General features: G+C 42.1%; 1 protein-coding gene across 1 annotated transcript in view; it reads right to left on the reverse strand.

Annotated features, from left to right (window-relative positions):
- Nucleotides 1–16211, reverse strand: part of MEI4 (meiotic double-stranded break formation protein 4) — a 50278-nt gene extending 34067 nt beyond the window's left edge. Inside the window, exon 1 of the mRNA XM_047769147.1 lies at nucleotides 15973–16211. Within this exon, the coding sequence (XP_047625103.1) occupies nucleotides 15973–16204 (232 nt within the window). The 5' untranslated portion in view covers nucleotides 16205–16211. The remainder of the gene's footprint in view (nucleotides 1–15972) is intronic.
- Nucleotides 16212–16883: the final 672 nt, after the last annotated feature.

The raw sequence follows: 16883 nt of genomic DNA on the forward strand, positions 1-16883 counted from the left end.
AATGGGTGCTACCACTGCTGAAAACCTCATCTGAACTGTAGCTTAGAAAACACTGCCGAGGCAAAAACGGGTGGCAGTTGACCTCTAGGATGCTCCTAAAATAGTCAAGGAGACATAATGTTTTACAGAAGACAGAGACAACTCACACAGTTTGTTATGGAAGGAGAACACTGAAAATTATATGATTGAGAAATCAGAACAAAAGAATAGAAAGAGGATGAGAATTTCTTTACAACAATATAGAGACAGGACAGAGAACAAAAATCTACTTCCATTAATGGAACTCCTGAAATAATTAAACAGGATAACAGCTAAATTCCTACAGAATTTTCTAAGCTGCTAATGAAATCATACTGTCAGGCCTCCAGCACACCAAGGAGCATCCGCTTTTGCTACTGGACTGAACTGAGAACACGGCAACGATACCAATCACTCAACTCCACTACTAGCAACAAAAACATACATGCATCCTTACAACTTTGTGCTTTCCTTTCGCATTAGAATAATCTGCTAGCTCCTGGTCTTTGCGAGGCATAATTAAACTATAAAACTAATGTCAGAACAAAACAAAACACAAGAAACATTAAGTCTTCTGGTGTCAAGGAATCAATGACAATTCCCATGAGACTATCAAGCCAAGGAAGAAAACTACTATTTATTTTCTGTCTGTGTGTCAGGAAGCCTGGGACCAAGCCATGGCCCATCATTATCCTCCCTCCTCCTCCTCATTTTACAGAGGAGGAAACTGAGCCTCATAGCAGGTAAACGACTTGCCTAAAGGAACTGAGCGAATGCCCAGAGAGTTGGGATTCAATCAGGATTCATCCAACTCCACGCTCTTTCCAATACTTTCTCTTCCTCCAGAATTTGCCCTCAGCAGCCCTTCCCCCCATCAATAGTACCTCCTCTCCCTTTGTTCTTTTTTCACTTATTTATGCATGTTCATTCATCAATTAATCACTGAGCAGCTACAGGGTGCTAGATACTGATAACAACCACTCATTAGTGAATTCAAGTGTTTTCTACTAAGCATGGTGCTCGAGGCATTGTCCTTTTCCTTGTTCAAACCTGTTAGAATTGAATGTTAAAATCACATCACTTCCACTCACTTTCAAGATACCTTCTGGTAAACAGAAATCATAATACTCAAGCCATTCAAACTCAGTGTCTACTACCTTCTAGTAAATACTGAAGATTTTAGCTGGTTGGTTGGGACGGGGTGGGGGGGGGGAGCATTTATTTTAGAACTATCTAAAAGGTAATATTCTAATTATTTATATAATTTTAGTCGCTTAGAATTCTTGGTAAAGTTGTTAACAGCATCAAAAGCAGAATACATGAAGTAAGACTATGCTCCCAGAAAATGTTTAGTGAAATTTTAACTAAAGTGTTATTTATGTAGTTGTGTGAATATATATGTGGACTAGAGACCAGGACTTGCCATCTGCCTCTACACAGACTGAATCATGAGCCACTGCAGCTGCTGAACCTCAACCCCCCAAAAGGGTTCAGGTGGGGACCAGGAATGAGGCACTCTGTGGTCTGGGAAAACTGCCAGAACAGGTCTTCAGATAGTTATTTTCAAGGAGAAGCTATTATGAGACCAATTCTTGCATCTCCTCATATCTAGAAAAGCATGACAATCCTTCAGGGCATTAGTCATCTCCTCCTGGTGACTAACTGTAACTTTCAGGAGACTAGCAGCAACTTCTGCAAAATCTGTGCATGACTGAACTTACCTCCTACTTCACCAAAATCACATGTTTACTGACCTTCCCCCCTTGCTCTTTGCCTCTTTGGAATGGTATTTAAGAGCTATCTGAAATGCTGCCTCCTAGGCTACAGTCCTCATTTTGCCTCAAATAAAACTTAATTCTCAACTTTCAAGTTGTGTGTGTGTATATATATATATATATACATATATATATATATATATATTTGTCTTTTTGCCATTTCTTGGGCCGCTCCCACAGCATTTGGAGGTTCCAGGCTAGGGGTCTAATCGGAGCTGTAGCTGCCAGCCTATGCCAGAGCCACAGCAACGAAGGATCTGAGCCACGTCTGCAACCTACACTACAGCTCACAGCAACGCCGGATCATTAACCCACTGAGCAAGAGCAGGGATCGAACCTGCAACTTCATAGTTCCTAGTCGGATTCATTAACCACTGCGCCACTACGGGAACTCCCAAGTTGTGTATATTTTTTAAGTATATATATATATATATACACACACATATATACACACATACATATATATGTACACACATACATATGTGGGTATATATATATATATTAAGTACTCTGTTAATTAAATATTTACTTATAAATCATGCAATAGAAAATATCTCTGCATCAACTGGTCTCAGGTTTCTCAGAAATATGCCACAGCATTGGCAATAAGATTTCACCTGCAAATATAAGCCAAAAGAAGGAATGATACTTGATTCTTTCCAAAGAGGTATCTTAACTCATCCTGGACCCCTGAGTATTACTGCTAATTCAAGGACCCTGGACGGTGTAATAATTACAGCAATAACCTAAGCAGATTCATTTCAAAAGCATACCAGAAACTGTTCAATAAGCTACATACAGCAAAGTAAACAAATAATACTGAAGGAAAAGGAGAAATACAAGTATGCCCTAATTTTAAAAATGACATTCTTGTGCTACTTCTTTTAGAGGCTGGGAAAAGCTGTCCACCACTACTTTTCACCCTTACAAAAAAAAAAAAAAAAAAGATGGAAAAATGCCATTTCATTTTATACTTGCTCACTATTCACCCAGAAGACTGTTCCCCAAGGGTCCCACTCCAATGGCCCCCCAAGGCCAGTAGCAATGCAAAAATGCACACAGACAAGGGAATGGCCCTTCCCCCAGCTGCCCCCACACCCACCGTCCCTGATCACCAGTGTCACCCAAGCTCCCAGATCACATAATGAGAGAAAATTAGTGTGGATGAAATCTCCTCCAAAGGGCCAATATCAGTGAGTTCTACTCTTTCTAATAAATAAATGCAGCACCTACAATAAGATAAGGGTGGTGAAACTAGGTGGGCTTAGCAATGAAAACTGGAACAAAGGGCATGTAGGCTGAACATAGAAAATAAAAGCTGGCCTTAAATCAGAGTTTCTCAATCTTGGCTGCTCTTTAGAATAACCTAGGGATTGTGAAAGCATATGGACCCCAGAGATTCTTTTTTTTTTTTTTTTTGAATGATATTTATTTTTTCCATTATAGCTGGTTTGCACTCTTCTGTCAATTTTTTATTGTACAGCAAAGTGACCTAGTCACACACATATATATACATTCATTTTCTCACATTATCCTCCATCATGCTCCATTATAAGTGACTAGATATAGTTCCCAGTGCTATATAGTAGGATCTCAATGCTCATCCACTCCAAAGGTAATAGTTTGCATCTATTAACAACAGATGCCCAGTCCATCCCACTCCCCCTCTCCCCCCTGGCAACCACAAGTCTCTAATGTCACTGGTCTGTGGTGCTGCCCAGGCATCAAGATCTTTAACAGCTGAGCCTTAGATCTCTCGGCACTGAAGAGAAAAAGCCTTTCAGAAAGTCATTTCAAAAACAAAAACTGTGAGTTCCCATTGTGGCTCAGCGGGTTAAGAATACAACTAGTATCCATGAGGATGTGAGTTTGATCCCTGGCCTCACTCAGTGGGTTAAGGATCTGGCATTGCCATGGGCTATGGTGTAGGCTGCAGGCATGGCTTCGATCTGGTGTTGCTATGGCTGTAGCGTAGAACCTTGGCTGCAGCTCTGATTCCACCCCTAGGCTGGAACTTCCATATGCCGCAGGTGTGGCCCTAAAGAAAAAGAAAAAAAAAAGTTTTTAATTAAAAATAAAGTTTTAAAATTGTCAGTTGAACATCTGATTAAAAGCACTTTTCTTTTTCACAGGGACCTGTGGATACACAAGGCTTAGCTGCACACGGCAATAGCTTACAAAAATTTGAGAACCTATGTTTGCTATCACTGTTGCCTGAGCACAGGCAAAGCACTTCTTTAAAGAGAAGTTTCACAGGGACTGGAAACGTACAAACCCCTGAGGCCCAGAGCCCTAAGGCCAGTTCCTGCTGTATCTCTCACCCTGTCAGACTTCAGAGAACTGTGCGGCCGCATGAAGCAGCCCACCAGCAAGGACCTGGCCTACTTTGGACTGATTCCTGCTTGGAAATGACAGATAGGAGGAGATGCCCTATGATTCACAAGGGGAAAAGAACATCAGATGAGGATAAACATTTCATGAGATACAGAGGTAGAAATAACAGCAGAGTCACTAAAGGCACAACAATTAATAAAAGTAGGACTTTATGCAAAATGTCACCTCATTTGTATGACCTGGGTTGAAGGATAAATTCAATCAAAAACATTATTTTAGAGAAAAAGTGGACAAATTATACTAAATTCCAGGGGAAAAAAATATCATTTATTAGCATAACAAGGGAAAGAGGAAAGATGCTTAAACTCTGCACATTCTGTTTTATTGTTAAACTAGAAGAAACTCCCAATACAATTAAAAGTATGTGGAAAGATCAAAGCATTATTTAATTTTCTACCAGTTACTTTTTCAGCATTAAATTAAAATGTTAGCATTTTGTCTGTATTATATTTTACAGAGAAAATCTCACCTTAGTTCAAAAATTATTTCTGCTACACATATTTTTAAGCCTAGTCAGGGGCAATAATTTAAAGTGATAATTTAAGAAGAAACAAGAAACACTACTGTGTGTAAGACTGCACTGAATCAAGCACTGAGGGAGGACGAAAAAACAGTTTAGTTTTCATTGTTCATGCGACTTTTTTTTTTCTTTTCCAGCTGCACCCACAGCATATGGAAGTTCCTAGGCCAGGGACTGAAGCTGACCAACAGCTGTGACCTACCCCACAGCACCACTGGAAGCATTAACCCACTGTGCCCTGCTGGGGATTAAACCACCACCTCTGCAGTGACCTGAGCTGCTGCAGTCAGACTCTTAACCCACTGCACCACAGTGGGAACTCCTTCATGTGACTTTCTAATTAAAAAAGTAATAAGAAATGCTTAAAGCTGAAAGCATTTAAAAATGTTTCCTTTGAAAGCATAAGGAGCAGCTTTCTCTGGAAGCAATCTTATTTCTTGTTTATTTCAAAGTGCAAAAGCTGGCAAACATGGCCTGAATGAATTAAAAGCACATAAGCAATATTTCTCTCTGACTTGGAAATAGGATAGACCAAAAACAAGAAAAATTATTGTGCACTTACTATGAAATAATTGATGGTGTGAAAGAATGGCTCTGCTTTGTGTCTGCAGGAAGCTCTAGCCTTAGCACAATACCCAAGCGAAGTACCTTCCAATGGATTTAACTTTTTTTTTGTCTTTTGTCTTTTTACGGTCGCATCTGTGGCATATGGATGTTCCCAGGCTAGGGGTCCAATTGGCACTACAGCTGCAGGCCTACACCACAGCCACGACAATGCCAGGTCTGAGCCACGTCTGTGTCCTATGTACAGTTTACGGCAACACTGGATCCTTAACCCACTGAGCGAGGCCAGAGATAGAAACTGCGTCCTCATGGATACTGGTCGGGTTTGTTAACCACTGAATCACAACAGGAACTCAGGATTTAACTTTTACACCAACTCTAAGAAAGGATTACAAGCAATTTAATTTTTAAAAACCACACAAATGAGGTCTCCTAAACAGGAGATTTAACTGAAAAGACCATTTACATGCAGAATAAGAAATGGGTAAAAATGCCCTTCCTTCTGAATGAGTCCTTTGTCTTCATATTCCATCTAGGAATTCATCCGAATTCATTTGCTATCCAGGTTAGCCACTCTGACTCTTAGAATCACCTGGAATATAATGCAATGTTAGACATGTGTGACCATGTTTTTTATCTTGTTGCCTGCAACATGCTAGCATTCATTGACAGCAATCTATTTCTTTTTGGCTGTGCTACATTATATACTTTTTTAAGGATTGGTATTACATAATCAGAATTTAAGGTTTTCTACTAGAATCTACACTACAGTATACTGCTTTTCCTATGCAGTATTTTCCCCTACAATATATCTCTAACATGGCCTGAAATAGATATAAGAAATGCTTTCCTGGAGTTTCCATCGTGGCTCAGCAGAAATAAATCTGACTAGCATCCATGAGGACGCAGGTTCGATCCCTGGCCTCGCTCAGTGGGTTAAGGATCCAGCGTTGCCGTGAGCTGTGGTGTGGGTTGTAGATGTGGCTGGAATCTGGTGTTGCTCTGGCTGTGGTATAGGCTTGCAGTTACAGCTCCAATTCGACCCCTAGCCTGGGAATCTCCATATGCCATAGGGAAGGCCCTAAAAAGACAAAAAAAAAAAAAAAAGAAAGAAATGTTTTCCCTGACAAAAAAGGGGAGCTGCCTTACTCTACATATATTATATACAGAAAATATGGCATGTATTCAGAATCCTCTATGAGTGCACACAGGATGCTTGTTAGGAAGAGATGAGGGAAGCAGGATAGAGTGAAGCGGTGGGGGGAAGCAGGGAGAGAGAGAAGCTCTCCTAGAACAAGACCCCACAGTACACCCAATCCCTGGATGCCTGTTACGTTTATGTACATATTTCACTGAACAGAATGAACAGTATGGAACAGAATCAAACATGGTAGTTAACAGTCATGTTGATATCAACACTACTATTTTATTCATTTGTTCATTCGTTTGCTAGTAAGTTCTACTACCAGCCTCAGCCTAATCAGGCTATAAATGTTCTCAATCCTTTGGTATCGGTTGGTATGAAGGAATCTTTCAGAGGCGTGCCCACGAATCCCTCCTGATTTATTATAGTCAGACAGCTTGGACAGGCGATGAATACGTTTTTACTGAGCCTTTTCTGGAGCCATCTCATTACATTCCCTGAACATATATTTCATGTTTATGTGTTTAAATCAGTGGTTCTCAGACTTCAGTTCTCATCAGAATCACTGGGGGACTGGGTAAGACCCAAGTTGCTGGCGCCACCCCCAGGGTTTCTGACTCCAGTAAGGGCCACATCCTTACCTGATGCTGATGCAGCTGGTCTGGGGACCATAGTTTGAGAACCACTGGTTAAAGAAAACACTGTGAAGTACCAGGCAGGCATTGTATAAGGATTCTACATGCTTCTCCCTCCATTTATGACGCTTTTATCCTCGGGCAAGTTAGTTAACTTGCTTTCCTCATGCCATTACCTTTAGAACCAAGGCCAAGAGGCAGGAGTGACTTAGACCAGATGAAACAGCAGGGAAAGAAATGAAAGAATGAAAATCCAGGAGTTCCCGTTGTGGCTCAGTGGTTTAAGAACCCGAGTAGTCTCTGAGGATGTGGGTTCAATCCCTGACCTCACTGAGTGGGTTAAGGATCTAGCATTGCTGTAAGCTGCAGTGTACACTGCAGATGCAGCTTAGATCTGGTATTGCTGTGGCTGTGGCACAGGCCGGTAGCTGCAGCTCTGATTACACCCCTAACCCAGGAACTTCCATGTGCCGCAGGTGTGGCCATAAAAAGAAAAAGAAAAAAACAGTTTAAGAAAATCCTAAAGCAGTTTGAAAGAGAAACAAAAGAACCAGAAGACAGAGTTAGGAAGAAGGGACAGTGGGTTGGGGGAGAGCTTTAAAGGCAAGCTCCTGGAAGAACTGTAGGAATGAGCTCACAAGAACACAGATTAAGGTAACCTCTTCCCTCTTTCTCAGGGCCCAGGGCCCATCTCTCCCTCATGCTCTGTACTTTCTGCTCTTTCTGCTCACCTCTGATTCTGCTATTCTCCTCTTCCCTCTGTATCTCCCCCTTTCCTCTCTCTGCTAATCCCTTCCACCAAAGTACCAGGGCACTGGTGTCTTTTCCATCTTAACAATGAGAAAACTTCTCCTCCACCTGTACCCTCCCAACTACCAACCTATCACTTTTCCTTCCTTCACAGACACCCCCCCCACCACACACACACGAGTCCCCAGTGTCTGTTCCTCACATCGTGGTCTTCAGACCACACCACAGACATCACCTGAGGGCTTATCAGAAATGCAGACTCTCAGGCCTATCCTCATCGGCCCATTCCCTAGCTTGGATCACGGAAGTGACGTCATTCCATTAATTTTCCAACTCTCAGCTACTGTCTACAGCTATCTACCTGGATTCTATTCACTGCACAATGTTACCTAAAAAGAGAAAACTGAGAATGTTTAGGATGAAAATAGGAAAGCCAGAATCCTCAAGGTACCTTCAAATTCCCAATTGAATCTTAAAATTTGAACACCAACAGCTGTAGGTTTTGCAGGTTTTCTTTGTATTTAAAAACACAAAGAAAACCTGCAAAAAATAGACAGCTTCTGCTTTAGGGCAGCACATTAAGAATCCAGCATTGTTTCTGCTGTGGCTTGGGTCACTGCAGAGGTGTGGATTTAATCCCTGGTCCAGCACTGTGGGTTAATGCATCCAGTGTTGCTGCATCTATGGTTCAGATCTGATCCCTGGCCTGGGAAATTCCATGTACCAAAGGTGCAGCCAAAAAGAAGAACAAAACAAAACAAAACAAAAAAACTCTGCAAAAAATAAATAAATCTTAAATGTAAGGACTAGATTAAAATTCACTACAGGTTAAACTATTCAAAAGAAAGTCACAATGAGCAAAGACCTAGGAACACCCAAGTACTCTGGGAAGTTTTGGCTTTTGTTCTGCAGAGGGGAGGTCAACACTGATGTTCTTCCTTTACTCTGTTCTGATTTCCACTGCTAAGTGTCTGCCTGCCTCCCTCGATGGAGGGGCCCTGGTAACTGACCCAAATGAGTGGGTCCCCTTTCCCAGGATGTTGGGTCTTGCTCTCTGATCCTTCTTTCATCACTAAGGGGTTTGGTAGGTCTCCAGAAACAAGAGTTTGACAAGACCACTTTGTTCCATGTATTAACACTCACATAAGCCTTATCTAAACTTATTCAGTCAGTAAATATCACCAAAAAAACCCCTCCATGGTGGGACACCATGCTATTCTAGAAATACAGTGGTGATGAGAAAAGATGCAGACCCTACAAGCTTGGAGTATAAGTCCCATGAGTAAGACTGGCTGGTTAAACACTTGTAATTTAGCTCAAGTGCTGTGAACAGCATAGACTATTATGGGGACCCCCAGCAGGAGAATCTAAATCCAGTTGGGGTGGGGGCCAGTCACTGAAAGGAGGGATTTTAAATAACATTAGAAGAAAAGGACAGTGCCCAGCTAGACCCAAGGAAAGGGAAAACATACCCTCCAGAAGGAACAACGTGTGAAAGCCTGGAGCAAATTCAAGGAAGTGGAAGAGACTGTGTGTCATAGAGTAGAATGTGGAGGACATAGTGGTGAGAGGCTGGGCTGCAGAGGGGAGCAAGTACCACGAGGGGGAGAGGCTGGGAGCCCGTGTTAAGGATGGGGGACTTCAGCCTAAGGTAAGTGAGAAGACCTGAGTCTGGACTGCTGTTTTTATTTGAACACAGCAAGGCTACAGCTATTGATGTGAAGTTTAGGTGGAATTTTTCAGACAAGGCCAAGGCAATGGTACTGGGAATGCAGAGAGGTGGTGGGAATCCAGCGATACCCACAAGTGGGGCATGATCTGACATGCAGATATGTCCTGAAACCCAGTGTGGGTTATCTCGTGCAGTGAGATGCGGGGCCTGGTGCAGGAGGAGATGGGAAAGATGGATGATTTCCATCTGGAACACTCCATGGAACATTCGGCTGCCTTGCCCAAGCCCATCCTCTGAAGTTCCAGGATTCATCTCTGTGCCAGGCCCGATTTGGCCCTCCTTACTCCTTATCTTCACCATTCCTACCAGAGCCAGTTCCTGTGAGCATAATCAATGTGTTTATATTTTTAAATTATTGCCTCATCATTACCAACCATCTGATATTCTGAGCTTTTTCAGCCTTAACTTCAATTTCTTTGATGGTCTCTCATGTCAAAAGTTTCATTCAATTTTTATACATAACAAGTAAAGCATTTTTTATTTGTTTTATTTGTTTTGTTTTTTGCTTTTTAGGGCTGCACCCACAGTATGTGGAAGTTCCCAGGCTAGGGGTCAAATTGGAGCTGTACCTGCTGGCTATAGCACAGCTACAGCAACAGAGGGTCTGAGCCATGTCTTCAGCCTACACCACAGCTCAAGGCAATGCCAGATCCTTAACCCATTGAGTGAGTCCAGGGATCAAACCTGTGTCCTCATGGATATTCATCAGATTCATTTCTGCTGCACCACAATGGGAACTCCAGCATTTTTAATGTACAATTATATGTTTACTTTAAATTACTATATAGCCTTTCACTAGAGATCATATGAAATTAAGGACATGCTCTCTCATGTTTATATACATTATGCATGTATGCTTTAATTCAACTGCAATTTTAGTCAAATTTCCATTATTATTATATTTGACAATTGATACTATAGAAGCTTAGGTGAAGAAGGAAGTGTTATGAATTCATTTTCCATGTTCTTTCAGCATTTGTAAAACAGATAAGGTCCCAGCATATAAATGCTGAGCTCCGGGACTGTGCTGCACCACAATGTGAACTCCAGCATTTTCAATGTACAATTATATGTTTACTTTAAATTACTATATAGCCTTTCACTAGAGACCAAATACAAGTCTAGTATTTGCAATGTCTCCTCATATGTGGTCTAAAACAGCTGAGAAGGAAGGAATGGGACAGAAGCTGAGAAGCAGGGACCAGAATTGTGAGAGCCAGGAGCCAATACCAGCTCCAGGCTGGGTGCTACAGTTACACACAGGACCACCATGACATGCAGCCCTGCTCCTGCACGTCATCAACACCAGTCTAGTTAGAAAATCTAGAAGCTTTTCCCAAATGTAGACTTACAGGAAAGATTAGCAGGGCCTCAGGTGGGCAGCAGAGTGGTGAGAGTTTGCTCCTCAGGTTATGAAACAGTAAAAAGAATAGCAGAGGAGTGCAGACAAACTTGAGCAAGTCAGCTAGAAGGACAGGGGAGCTTCCACAGCCCTCTGGTCAGGCTGTTGTTCCCCAGGACCCCAAACTAGAAAGAACTAAGTTCAACCTAAACTGACAGCTGTTCTGCCCATCATGTCCCCCGACTCCAGGCCTGCAGTGCAACTCCTGAGCCCCTGATTCAATGTGCATTTACTCAATAAACAGGTAAATCAATCACTTGATTTGGTTTGATTTGCTCTTACTTTCTTTTCACTTCGGCCAGTTGCTCATTTATGCAGATACTGAGTGCTTAAATTGTAGGGAAAAGCATATACCTCCACTCCTCCTGTGAAAGCCAAAGTACTATGTAAGTATCAAAGCTATTGTCCAGATTCCCCCCATCTGCCCTATACTCACACATACACACAAACTCAAGTCTTAGACCCTCAATCTGCTTCCTGAAGTCCTGGGCCATTTTCCCCACTGACAAGGCTCTGGACTTGTCATCATCATATCCCATTCAAACCCTAGTCAACATTTAAGAACAGCCAATAATGTCTTCCTGGCCAATCTGTGCACTCTAGATCTCCCTCAGGAAACCACTCAGACCCCAGCTTAATCCTCACCAACATTATAAGGCAATCATTTGACAGGAAGTTGTGCTAGATAAAAGAACATAGTATTTTTCCTTTCTCTCTTACGTTCTCCCTTATAGATCAAGTAGATTCTTGGGAGAAAAAGGAGCTCTATAATTTATTCATTATTCCCACCACTTCCCCATTCTTTAAGTTAGGATGTGCTCATATAGAAGGAAGAGAATTTGTAGATAACAATGGCATAGATCATTGTTTATCTTGTAAAAATTCTTCATAAAGTAATCCTAGCATTGCTTTGGCTGCTCAGCAATGTTAAGGTTGACCAAGGTTCTTTTCATCCTCCTCCTTCATCATCCTTAGTATGTTGACATTAATATTTCAATACTGCCTCATGGCTGCAAAATGGCTACTGCAGTTCCAGGCATCACATCTTCATGTGGCAGCACCCATACAGCAAAGAAGTGGCTGAAGCAAAAACATTTTTAAATTGCCTTCATGGGTTTCAATCTCTTGACACAAAAAGGCGCTTTTTATTAAAAGCTCTGAAGTTTCCTTTGCATCTTTCATTGATCCCTGCCCAACCTTAGAAAAATACTAGCAAAACAAGTCTAAGCCTTTCAATGGATTAACTCATTGGGTATGGGCACATGTCTACCAAAACAAAACTGGAGTGCCTTTACTAAGGAAGAAAGAAGCTGACTACTGAGTAGAAAACTAACCTGTTTGCCACAGATCACCAAGAAGGTTTTGAGACATGTGGCACTGAATATATGGGCTTCTTTGATCCAACCTTCTTCTTGCCCTTCTCCCATCCCTCCTTCCCTTCCTCCTTTCCTTTCTTTCCTTCTTTCCTCCCTTCCTTCCCTCCCTCCCTCCCTCCTCTTCTTTCTTTCCTTCCTTCCTCCCCTACTTCCCTCCTTTCTTCTTTCCTCTACTAAGGAACATTTAGGTGAAATTAAAATGTGGCATAATTCTAAAAACAAGTTCTATTTATCATTTCTCTGCATAATCTAGACCCTCTTTAATAAATACAATAAAGAAGAATATTTCTCTTTAAGAAGCTGTGGAAAAATAAATCAGAATAAAGAAATAATGGAATTCTTGAAGTGCTATATAAACCATATAATACTTCCTTATTTGTTTACTTTTAATTTAAATTCTGCTTTATTTAATTATGGGTTGCTCTGCTGCTTCAATGGATAGTTGATGCTGTAAATTAAGTTCCCTAGCATTTCAATCTGTCAGGAAGCATTCTGGTCACCATTTATTGAAGGCCAGTGATCTCTGAACAATGGAAACTAGCTGCATGTGTTAAAAAAGCGTGAAAATTCCAGAAAGAAACTTCTAATAATATAAACACATCTATAAAATAGTTTGACTTTCAGGGATGGAGTTTCCTTAGAGCAAAGCGTGTCAATCTTTCAAATGATCCATCTTTATTATTATTATTATCATTTTTGTCTTTTTGTCTTTTCTAGGGCCGCACCTGCGGCACATGGAGGTTCCCAGGCTAGGAGTCTAATCGGAGCTGTAGCTGCCAAGCCTATGCCAGGGCTCCAGAAACATGGGATCTGAGCTGAGTCTGCAACCTACACCACAGCTCATGGCAACGTCGGATCCTTAACCCACTGAGCAAGGCCAGGGATTGAACCCGCAACTTCATGGTTCCTAGTCAGATTTGTTAACCACTGAACCACGACAGGAACTCCTGATCCATCTTTAAATGCCATTTATGTTTCTCTTTTTTCTTCCTATCAATTGAATACCCCCTTTCTTAGGTCTTTTCTTTCCCCTTTAACAGTGACTCCATTTAGCTACCCCTGCAGTCCTCATTGTTTAAGTGTAAGCTAACAGATGCAGATGCAGATTACTTTCAAACATCTGCAATGAAACACTTTACCTGCAACCCCACTGTGAGTAAAAGAGCTTTTAATTACCTGATATCTGAAAATGTCTCTCACAGGCACTAGGAATGCACAATTTCAGTGTAAGAGCAAGTTATTAGCAAGGTTCTCACTGTTAGGTACACACATCCCAAACAAATCACTTACCCCACAGTATCAGGGATGTAAACAGACCCATAATGGCCCAAAACTGCTTGGGGATCAGGGTTGTTTGGGACAGTCACAGTTCAATAATACTGGGCATTTTTACATGGGTGTGGTTATATTGATCATATGACTGCACAGAAAAATTAAGAAAAATTGATTTCTTTTGCCACCCACAGGTATTCTCAAAGAGGCCATTTCCTGGAAAGCCTCCAGAGAGGCAAGTGTGGCCTTATATCATGTGACACTATTTTGATCACACAATCATGAGGTTTTAGTCACAGCTGGGAATCAGGCTGTTGAGATTTCCTAACGTTAGTGTGTATCCCAAGGCAGGCCTGGGTCCCCAACACCTGCCTACCCTAACATGACAGCTGCACTCCTTCCAGTGGCTCAGGTTCCTCTGCCCAACCCTGGGATGTCAGAACCTGCACCCTCCTCATTAATGCGTCATCCACCCCGAGAGCCTCCTTGACAGTGATAACGTTACTATTTCTTAAATACCAGTGAATCCTTACTCTGGGTCTATATTTCCAGCCAGTTCTGCCTCTTTGAGTTTTTGGACCATACTTCTACCTTCCTTTTAGGTAGTACCTGTAAACTCAGGGATTAGCCCACATTCAGACAAACCCGGACCCCACCTTTTATCTGAGAAGCTTATCTCTGTGCTCACCATCTGGATTCCAAGCATTATCACAATCAACTTAATAAACTAGGACTAGAAACCTCAATTATCCTAGATGCCTCTCACTCCCTTTACCCGCCTCTGAACTCACCCACAGATGTCTGAAATGTTTACTCTGGAGTCATTCTTTCTAGTTCTCCCCATCACAGACCTAGTTCCAACTCATCACTCTTCACCTGAGCTTTGGTAAACTGTTTTAGAACCTGCCTCCTTGTCTCCTTTCACTGCCAGGACATCTCAGTGCTCCACTTCATTCGACAAATATGCACTGAGCACCTTCTGCAAGTCAGACTCTGGGTGGGTACAGGTAGAAAGTGCTGAGCAAAGCACAGATGCTCTCCTCGGCACACCCAGATTCCAGCTCAGGGGATAAGGCAGCAGCCAAGTAAGACAGTAAATGCATGACCCATAGTGGGTACTTGGGTAAACAATTACTGTGGGGTTCTGGGTGCGTGCAGGGGTCAGTGACACCTGGTCACTCTATTCCACAGAGTCAATGGGAGGTGCACTGCCAAGACGAGGGAGGAGGAGCCCGCAGAGGCTGAAAGAAGCCAAAGGGGATGATGCCTGGAGGGAGGGAACCTGCATCCAGGGAGTGGAGGTGAAATCACCACAGCCTCACAAGTGGGAATCCAGCCTGAGGCTCCATGGGAAGTTGGGGAAGGTTTTAGGCAAAGGAGTAAGATGATCTGATACTTATCTTTAACACATCACCAGGAACATGCTTCACAATCATGACAGAAGGGCCAGTGCTCTAAGTCAAAAAGCTGAACACCTCCTAAACGAATGAGGTGCACCTAGGCTCCAGTCTGTCCAAGTGGGTCCTGGTTTTCCCTGTTACTCGTAATTACTGTGGTCCCCATTTCTTTCTCTTATGGGTCCTATGGAGACTACATGTCATTTGGTCAACTCACTGATGGGGATTGATTTTCCTTGGTTTGACATCCAAAGCCCTTCTGAACCTGGTCCTAACTCACCTCTCTTCCCCTCCCCCATCGGATCTCCACCTTGTGCTGTTCTGGTCCCTCTAGCTTGCTGAATGGGACGGTATTCTGCTACCCTAGCTCACAGATGCTGCAAGCTCTGACCATCTCCCTACCAGTGCAGAGACCCTGAGAAACCTTTCCAGAAACCAGACAGGAAGAACGGCTTCCTCCTCTGAACTCTGTCAGCTTTTCTACAATAACGCTCATCACATCTGAGCTAACTGCCTCCAGGTCTGCTTTCCCTAATAGAATGTACGCACTTAATGGTAAAGGCAGCATCTCCTCCCACTTGTTTCTGGGTCCTTACCCACCACCAGGTGCCTGGTCCACAGCAGGTACTGGATAAAGGACTGCAGGAGGAATTATGTTACTATAAGAGCAACATAAAATACAGAGTCAAATCATATGGATGAACAATGAGATTTTAAAATTATTTTCTCTAGTAAGCTTAAAACAATCTGCCTCCACATGTAGACAGTCTTCATTCTCCAACTCCATCGCCCATGTCTAGTGTAGCCCCATTCATTAGAAAGTGGCAATGAGCTTTTTACTGAATGACTAGAAGTAAAAGATATGGACAAGACAAGAAGTCTAATTTTAGAAAACTAAACAATTTGTTGTTTTGGTTAATAAATTTATAAGTAACTGGGAAGCTGAAATAAAATAGACTGATATATTCCCAACAGGCAGTTTCATCCACTCACCAGTCTTAATGGGTCCTGAACAAATCCTGCTCAGAAGAAGTTTTTGACGTAACTGCAGGACCTCGGCTTCCAAGGCTTCGACTTTTGATCTCCACTTTGCTTCTTGCCCTGACACCACCCTGGCGAGATGCTCCGTGTATTCTCTGCTGCTTTGGTCTGCTGGTTTCGAGCGGATAATTGCCAAAGCCAAGGCCAGCTTTGAAGTTCTCAAAAACCATGCTTGATCATCCATCCTGGCTTTTTTCCCTATCAGTTAACAAGAGGAGAAAGTTCAGAGAAATTCCTTTTAGCCTGTGCAGTACATTTCATTTGCTCACAATTGATTTTGCAGAGTAACACTAATTAATAAGTTTACAACTTGAGGCCAAAGAGTGGAAAAAAAATTCTCAGGAACTGAAGAGAGTGTGAAAAAAAAAATATGCAGAAGGAAAACGCAAACATGTGCACACTGAGTGCAATTAAGATTCAAAAAGTAGGTTCCGACAATCTAACAAATTTGTGGAATACTAAAAGCACACATTAATGCATTTAATGGTTTCTTTGTTTTTGTTTTTTGGGGTTTTTTTTGTTTTTTTTCTTTTTTTTTTTTAGGGCCGCACCTTAAGCACATGGAGGTTCCCAGAACTACAGCTGCCTGCTGGTTGTTCAGGATCCAAGCCGCATCTGCAACTTTCACCACAGCTCACAGCAACGCCAGATCCTTAACCCACTGAGAGAGGTCAGGGATAAAATCCACATCCTCATGGATACTAGTCAGGTTCATTAACCACTAAGCCATGACAGGAACTCCCATTTAGTGGTTCACATTAGAGACACACATTAGAATCTCTTAGGGAGCTTTTATATATATATATATATATATATATATATATATATATAGGCTCACTCCTCCAAAGTTCTATTCAGCAAAT

This window comes from Phacochoerus africanus, chromosome 2 (genome assembly GCF_016906955.1).
Source record: "Phacochoerus africanus isolate WHEZ1 chromosome 2, ROS_Pafr_v1, whole genome shotgun sequence".
Lineage (NCBI taxonomy): Eukaryota > Metazoa > Chordata > Mammalia > Artiodactyla > Suidae > Phacochoerus > Phacochoerus africanus.